The 9,197-nt window shown below is 36.4% G+C and overlaps 1 protein-coding gene across 1 annotated transcript; it reads right to left on the reverse strand.

The window, feature by feature from the left end:
- Positions 1-51: 51 nt before the first annotated feature.
- LOC132707768 (cytochrome P450 6a9-like) lies at positions 52-8,206 on the reverse strand. The gene is made up of 7 exons (XM_060679709.1): positions 7,975-8,206; positions 4,535-4,798; positions 4,045-4,354; positions 1,932-2,068; positions 1,517-1,687; positions 880-1,131; positions 52-790 (listed from the first exon to the last, which is right to left on the reverse strand). Exons 1-7 carry the CDS (start codon positions 8,180-8,182, stop codon positions 624-626), a joined length of 1,509 nt encoding a protein of 502 aa, XP_060535692.1. The 5' UTR covers positions 8,183-8,206; the 3' UTR covers positions 52-623.
- Between the last annotated feature and the right edge of the window lie 991 nt (positions 8,207-9,197).

Raw genomic sequence — 9,197 nt, forward strand, 5'->3', positions numbered from 1 at the left:
GCCATAAACCACCACAGAAGTATGTGGAATCTATAAAATCAAGCGATGTTTCTTATGTAAGCATAAAATGTTTGCAATATTAAATATCGGTTCGATCTATAGTACCGTCCCAGAGTTATAGGGATTTCCTATTAATTTTAGTCTCTTAATCCTTTAATAAGGAATTGGAAAGCTGAACTTCTTCTTTTTATTTAATATTTTAATATCATGATTCACATGTTTAATTTTTTCTAAGAATAAACTGATTGGCCAATTTTGTAACTAAGAATTTTCAAGCACTTCATCGAAACGAAACACTCGGACCAACAAACAGTTTATATACCTGAGGGTTCCAAGAGGGCATGCCCTTAATGAATCATAGCCAAAACATTACAGACGAATGTAGATATGCTCAATCAATCAATCAACGATTACAAAGGAAAATCCATTACATTTTCTTAGAATCCTTCAGTGTCAAGCTTGTTGATTGTTCAAAAGTGAACCGCATAAAACCTTTGCATATAGTATTAGAGGTTAATACGCTACAACGGCTGACATTCATTATGTATATCCATTCGGATACTTAACATGATATAATGTATGAAATAAATGACATTTGCTTTAATAAAAAGTAACATATAGTTTCAGTCGACTCGCGAAACGTTCAGCAGTATTTCCTTCTCCGGATGTAACGTGAGCACGTCCAACATAAACTCCAACTTCTTCGGAGTACTTTCGTGCAGGCTGTATTGGAAGTTTCCCAACAATGCGGCAATAGACAGCTTCACTTGCATGTACCCAAATCTCATACCTATAAGAAAAATTTTCCAGTCTTACTATGCCCTTTCGTTTTAATTTGAAATGTTATTCTATGGATAATTAACATCATAATGGTCTGACCTATGCACTGCCTGGGACCATCACCAAATGGGAGCCAAGTACTTGATATTCTATCCTTCCTCTTTTCTTCGATGAAATTTTCGGGATTAAATTCGTCGGGGTTCGGATATATATCCGGATCCCTCTGGATTGCTACTGCGGGAATGATTACCTGGGTTCCCTTTTCTATCACGAGATCGGACTCAGGCACCTGATAAGTCTTTGAACACACTCTGGTGAGAACAGGAGCCGACGGGTACAACCTCAGCGTTTCTGAAATAAGATTGAGCATCAACGTTCCACGTTAGTAAATTTTTAGTGAAAAATAACTTAACTCAAAACTAGTTAGCAAAGAACGATATGATTTGCAAGCCCCAAGTAATGTAAAAACTGTACTTATCAAACTCCCAAGAATTTGAAGCCTTGAAAAAGGAACTCAAATGAAGTATATTGAAGTAATTACTTCAAAAAATGTTAAACCACCGCCATCTCTCGATAAGTGGTCGTACTAAATCTGAATTCTCTGATTAGCGAGTCAGAAACCTGTTCTGGAGATAAAGTAATGTAAAGCGGAACTACGCATTCTTTTTCGTAAAATAGACTGAAATTCTATATTTTTTTATAGTAAATTCATTATTATTATTTGGTGAATGCGTACCGTCGATACACATCTGAGCGTAATGCATGTCTTGCAAAGCCTCGTATGTCAGTTTCCCTCCGTACTTCGCAGTGACTTCCCTCACTTCTTGTCGCAATTTACGTTGAATTTCCTGGTGAGAGGCTAACTCATAAAACAAGAAGGAAGTTGTGGACGACGACGTGTCAAACCCTAAAATGGAGAAAAGTAGAAACAATATTGTTTTTTATGTGTTATCTAAATAAATGTGGCTCTGTAATTGCAGGAAACAAATTTTACGTAACCTCTAAATAGCAACTTGACTTGAAACGTTATCAATATTTGTCTGGTTTAGATTATTGCCAAGCAGGCTTATCTCCCATAGTAATAATAAAAAATTCAAAGTGACGAGAGCTTTATTTTAATTCTTGTTTAAGTGGAAACTTAAAAAACGAACCAGCAAGATAGAAGATGAACATCATGGCGGCCACATCATTATCTGTGATGGTCCCCTGGTCGGTTTTTGAGATATCTCCGCCGTCTTCCAACTTGCCCTTATTTTTCAGCTGCAACAAGAGATCAACGAAGTCGTTCCTAAAACATATTGCTCTCAATTAGGCACGTAATCAATAAAATCCACGAAGAATATTCGTCTCGAACTGCAGAATCCATAAAGGAAGCTATTCAGAATAAAAAATTAAGTTAGAACTTTTTGATTCAAAAATTTTATCCAGCCTGCTATCCGAAACTATGGATAGGAATGGATTTTTTTTTTATTTCTTAGAAAATTAACGAATAATTTTTGTAGTAGTAGTTTTTCGTACAACGAGAACAATTCAACCATGGTTAAAGCTGAGCCAATTACTATGCCATTTACTGCTTTGGAGTATTTCCCAACATATACAACGTAACTTACTGCGGAATTCTTTTATACTCGTATATCCATAATTTACTTTAGGCAAAATTTTTTAATGCAAGTGAAATGACAACTGTATCCCACAAGTTTCTCAAGTCACCTGGCTTCCTGAATTTTTAGAAATACGAAGTTATGATGAGCTATTGAGAATCCATCAGCTTAAAAACAAATTGGTAATATAATTTCCTCACCTTTTTACTTAACGTAAAATACAAAAAAAATAAAATTAAAAAAATAAAATATAGAGAATACAGACGATACCTTGAAAGCTTTTGATCGTAATAACCAAAAGTATCTCACCAAGGATAAGACATCAGCGAAAAACAAAAGACAAAATACAGTTTGGAACTAATTAAAGAACGGAGGAAGTGTAAAACCCAAAACAACTACGACGAATACAAGTACTTCGACAAAAAATAAAAGAAACATAATATTAAACAATAACATAACTGATGAAATATTGGAAAAAGGACAAACATATACAACTAATCTCTTTAATGATGATAGACCCGAAGATCCCCCATTGAAAGCAAGTGGCTCTTCAGATTCAGCATGGTGAGATGCTATATCTGGTCAATCCTGCTGTATATGGTCGAGGCGTGAAGGATAAAAGCGACTACAATCAACAAAATAGAACCTTTCCAAATGTGAACACGAATGCTCAAATACCTTGGGTTGATCACCCAACAAGAACTAAACTAAAAACTGCACACTTGGACCATATAATACGTGGAGAACGTCATCACCTGCAACGCCCTATTCTTCAATGTATAAACGAGGGACGAAAAAGATTAATAGGTAGGAAGAAACTTTTAATGGCTTAGTCCTTCGAAATTTCTGAATTTGTTATTAAAAAATCTAAAGGTCAACGGCAAAATGATACGTGCATATTATACAGGATGCTTCAGAATTAGTATATCATACTCGACCTGCTTTGCTTTATAGACTGTTGATGTAGGCCAGTGGTGACGGTTATTAAAATATGTTGTATTTATACTCACTCCGTTTAATAGTAACAATTTTTATTTCATGCGAAATAAGAAAAATTCTCACAATATAATGCAAATTACTATTAAATTTCTAATTTTTAATTTCTACTTAAGTATTCAAAAGAGAAGTAATGAAATGCGTTTGTTATAAATATGTATCTGAGTTGCTTAAGATATCGGTAGATAGATGAGAGACAGGGGAGAAATTTTAATGCCGTAATTATTCAGATCATTCTTAATTTAGACAATGAAAGATGTACATATGAGGAACAGCATAACAACATAACATCATGCATCAACACACAAAACCATAGACGAAGGAATCAAAGTATATAGCATGTACTGAGAGCTCTGATGAAAATCATGAATTGCAAAAGACAAATATATACCTAAAAGTCTTTACTGGTGCTTCAATTCTTAATTATTTGGTGGGTAGCACTGGGGTAATTATTTTAAGGTCATCAAGCAAGTTCAAGCAAGAGTGTGGTACTTAAAGTATTGACATAGATAAGAAGAGCGCAGGGTCAATTACAGACTTCTGTGGTACTCCAAGACCCATATTTACTCTGTAAGCCGCAAACAAAGATTTTGATTGCAAGTTGCGAACGTCCAAAAGTTAAGAAATAGTTCAATCGAGTTAAGAGTGCTAAAACTTCATTTGCTACCTGCGAACGTTGTTCTTCTCCCTGTATGCCACGGTCTTTTTGACCACGTCCATGAAGAAGTTAGTCGCATCCGCCGGAAAACGTACATAGCCCATGGCAGCAAGTAGATTCCAGTTCACTATCTGCTCCAATATACGGAGCTTATTGGGGTGGAACGCCCTCTTGCCGTATTTTCTGAACTCAGCGTCGGGATTTTCGATACAGTTAGTCTCTAGGCCAAACGCACAACTGGCGATCACGTCAGTCGCAAACCTGGCAACGGTGTCCCTTATGCTCACCGTTTTTGGATTTATGACGTGGTTTTGCTTGACTGCGCGTAAGAATTTAAGTAAATGTTAATTTCCTATAAAAGGTTTTCACTTTGGACACATAAATAATAAAAATTTGGTGAAAAATTTGGCTTAGTTGCTAACCAGCAGATAATTATTTAAAAGAGGAACCCTTTTACATTGGCGCAACAATACGTTAGACAGTGCAATGCTAAACGCACCCGATGATTCCAGCTTTTTGCTGAGATCGTAGACATTGTTGAACATCATTTTTATTTTCCCCGTAGTGAAGGTCGGTGTCAGTTTAGCTCTCATAGTTCTCCACTTCTCTCCTCGTATGCTGAAGAGGTGATTCGTCAAAATCTGGCTTTCGTGGTGGAATGAGAAATGATCCGTGAAGTGCTGGAAGTCGGGCTGCAGAATGCGTTTGATCAGCGCCAAGTCCGTGACCAACCAGATTGGAACAGTGAACATATAAAGCCCAACTACCAAAAACACAAAATGTTATTTAGAATTTACAACTTGCTGACGTTTCGCCAATCATGCTGTCTTCTTCAGAGCTTAAGTAACACTCACTGGTATTCTACTCTGTACCTGCTTATATATTGTGTGAGGGAGGGGCGGATCTAAGATAATGAGGGATTTTGGACAAGCATTAAATCTAGAAAGGATAACAGTGGCAAGTGTGGGGTTGCTTTCGGACTCATTGTCTTTGGAAGGTTGTGCTGGAGTATATTTTGTGATGGAACCCTTAATATCTCTAATGTGAAAGTTATTAGGACAATAGCAGAGGTAACGTGTTTTATTTCTGGGTCCAGTGACTCGGGCTGGGATAGTTTTATGGCTCTGTAAACAAAACAGTTGATAAATAATGATTTTTGGGATGGATGGTGATGTGTCAATGCATTAAGGTGTCACTCTGTGTGCGTAGCTTTTGTGTAAACAGATTGACTCGATGTTACGTCTGATTTCCTATTGATAAAACTATCTAAGAATGTGAGATTATTATTAGTTTCTAATTCAGTGGTAAAACTAGGGGGGATTATTGACAACCGACACAGGAAGAATCCATAAGATTTGTAAATAGTATGACAGTTGCCTGTGGAGTTTTTTTTTTGCAAAATTAATAAAATTATATCTCGTATGTACCATAGCAACTAAATTTGATATTTCTGATTTCAAAGAGAATTTTATGGCTGGTTACAATATACCTAACCCATTTTCATCAGTTTCTTTGGTGTTTTGACTATTTTGAAAGAAGTTATTATCAACCATGCATCTTAAAACGTTTTTTTTAAGGTAAGGTAAATCGAAACACAAGAATGACCCTTTAAAAATTCATCTTGGAAAATAATTTATCCAATTGGAGAGTATAATTATACATCGATAGGTTAGATCTTTATCTGCATCTATTTTCAACGATTTTCTCGATATTGCAAATTTTCTGCAACTGGCGATGCATCATTTACTTTTTGTTTACGGAAAATATTACATTCTCGTAAACAAGGGTCTAAACAAGGGTCTGAACTAAATTATAGAAAGAGTGATCAGTCAATACAAAAAGAAAGAAAAGAACTCTCTATCCACCATCACTTATTGCGCAAAAGCTGAAGGATGATACCAACCAATCAATGATGTTTTTTTGGACCTTAAGTTGAGTGGAACAAAGAATTTGTAAAAATTTTGGGTAGAAAATGTTGACAACGGCATATGGTGAATCCACTTTGAGCAAAAAAAATCTTTAAGTGGTATAAAGCTGTTCCAAGACAGCCGAGAAGACGTCGATGACGAACCTCGCCCTGGACCTCCCAGCACGTCAATAACTGATGAAGGCGTTGAAGAAGTGAAACAAAAGGTGTTGAAATATCGTCGAAAATTTGTTCCGAAACTGCTTAATTTTTAACCAAAAGGACCGTCTAACGAGCATCCCTCAAGAACTCAAAAAGGTCATAACTGGCGACGAATCATGGGCAATGCAAGGACCCAGAATCGCCAAGACAGGAAAAAGCATGTCAAGTTCGATCAAATGTCAATATTTTACTTATTGTTTTCTTTTATTATCGTGACATAGTATATAGAGAGTTTTTACCGCAAGGTCGTACGGTCAATAAAGAGGCCTCTTGGAAGTTTGCGAGAAGTAATACGAAGAACACATCCGCAATTGTAGGAAACCAGTTCATGGATTTTGCATCACGATAATGCACCTGCTGACTAACCATTGCTTGGGTCTAACTTTTTGGCCAAAAACAAAACCACAATCATGCCTCAGTCACCATATTCGCCGGAACTCAAGGCTATACCAGAAAGTGCTTGCCAGAAGTGCTTCAAGGATTGGAAGAAACGTTGGAACAAATGTATTATATCTGGGAGGGGGGTTACTTTGAGGGGAACAACATCAATTTTGATGAATAAATAAACAGTTTTTGATAAAACTTAACGCCTCGTATGCGTGTCATATTTGCAAACACGTTTTGTAACTTTGGTTACCAGTGCCACGAGCCGTTCATAAGTGGTCGTGAGCCAATCAAAGATGATGAACGCTATGAAAGACCGTCGACATTGAAACCCGACTAGAACAGGACGACTTGAACATTGAAAATGATTTGGGTTTCCTTCGTTCGTAACAAAAGACTTCAATTTCATTCAAAAAAGATACTGTGTTCTCGCCGAAAAGAGATGATTTGCATGGCTAAATCCCACAGTGAATGGTGTTCACCAAATGAGCCAAGACCAAAAAAGCACATACTTCTCAGTCAAAAAAGAAGACAATGCTCACCGTTTTCATGGATTGGAAAGGTGTGGGCATCATGAATTTTTGCCAGAAGGGTTGCATGCAGCACTTCACCGAAAGAGGGCAGAATTGTGGCAGGAAACTCGTGAATTTTGCGCCACGGTAACGCACATGTCATCATTATTCGTATTTTTTTGATAAAAAGTGCGACAAATACCACCCAACAGCCACCGGATTTACCCGATTTGACTCCCTGTGACTTTTTTCTATTCAATCCAGTCCAAAATCACTCTAGGGAACGCGTTTCAGCAGCCGGGAGGAAGTAACGGAATATCAAAAATCGAATATATGTGTTGCAGTTGTTGGGGATTACGTTGAGGGTGACAATATAGATTTAGACGAATAAACTTATCTTTTTAATCTTATAATAATAAATCTCGGATATGTTCAAGCAGAAAAATTATAAGAAAGAAGAAAAATATATATCAACAGCGATAATGTGGACTTGCGGTAGAATGCAAAGACCTTAACAGGGTAATCTGTTTTTATGATTTGATAAGAGAAAGACCTGATGCACCCTAGCGTAATAATACACATTTAGAAAAGTTGTATAGTTTTGAAATATGCAATTGCTTAATAAATTTATTGATAAAGGAAGGGAGATTCTTGTTTCTATTAACACAGTTTAAACACCTGTCAAAAACGGTTAAATAATCTAGTGTCAAAGTAATATTACACCATAAATTTTAAAATTTATCAGTAGGTAGAAATAACCAGCGAAATTTTCTCAAGAACGAAATATCCATACATACATGGATGGATACTAATGAACTAAGGTTATCGCCAATCAGAATTCCCTATTTAATTAAATATTAGCGATACATTTCAGGCCATGTCGCGTTATCTAGAAGAGAGTATCAAATCGCTCACCATACTTGTGACTATTCTTATATGTCTTGTAGTATATACTCGCCGTATCTTCGAATGTCATTTTCTTCAAAATCGTAGCCTTGAAGTTTCCGAAAGGGAATTCTGGTTCCGGTTGGACCACTCCCTTGCTTTTCCAATACGCGTATTTCCATTTTATGTAAATATATAGAAGCACAGAGACAGTAATCGCCGACAATATTAGTAACATTGCCCGGGCTTATGTTTATTTTGTAAATAATAAATCTTGACTGAACGTTGAGCGATGCGAGAGTATTTATAAGTTTAATCGATCTAAACAGTGGCGTGGCTGGTGAAATCAAAAAAATTGCATTTTAACCTTTATAAGCTTGACATGAAATATTTCGGATAGAATATAGAATTTTCAAATACCAAAACTGCTAATTGGTCCTTAAAAGTTAATTTTTTATTTGAAAACAACAAAACTGATACTGATATATTTTCACAGCACTCTTGGATTGAAAGCAATTTATTTGAATAAATTTATCTCAGCTATTCTCTCTTTATATAAGCATATTCTTGGCAAGTTAGAAGAAAGGCAGCTCGTACGCAGTTGGTCAAATTACGAGACACCTTAGGATTTGAATACGTCTCTGACTCTAGGTCAGTGATTTGCGGTGTACCTCAGGGAAGAGTACTAGGACCTTTACAGTTCATAGTAGTTATAAATGATGTGTTTTCATCTTTCCTCCATACTTACTTTTCCATTTGTACAGATAATGCAGTTTCTACCCTTTCGGCAGCATCGTCTGAGCAACTTAGCGTTGCAACCAACACAATGAGCAATAATATTAAATGAAAGTAAAACTCAGATGGTCGCCTTTTCAACACGGGATTTAAATAAAAGTTTATTAGTAGGCTTCAATGAAAGCACAATTGTTTACTGTTTTATCGTACGGAGGCTACGCTCCCCTTGTGACTTTCGAAAATCGATGAAATCGAATTTTTCGAAAGTATCTGCGCTGGTATAAAAATTTTATATCTCGGTAACGGTAAGTCCTACGGGATCGCGGTTGGTTCTCCGTTCTCCGTTCTCGTCTTTTGGTTTTTCCTGAACAACTTTCGAATGGTTAGAGCTACAAAATTAGCCCTGATCCGACGCGACCTTTTTTTCGCGATTTTCGACTGTTTTTTGGACTGGACTGTTTTGTGTCCGAAATTTGAAGCGATCGACTTCATATTTGGCACATATTTTTATGTTCGAA

The sequence above is a fragment of the Cylas formicarius genome, unplaced genomic scaffold (assembly GCF_029955315.1).
Source record: "Cylas formicarius isolate icCylForm1 unplaced genomic scaffold, icCylForm1.1 PGA_scaffold_9__14_contigs__length_23061073, whole genome shotgun sequence".
NCBI lineage: Eukaryota > Metazoa > Arthropoda > Insecta > Coleoptera > Brentidae > Cylas > Cylas formicarius.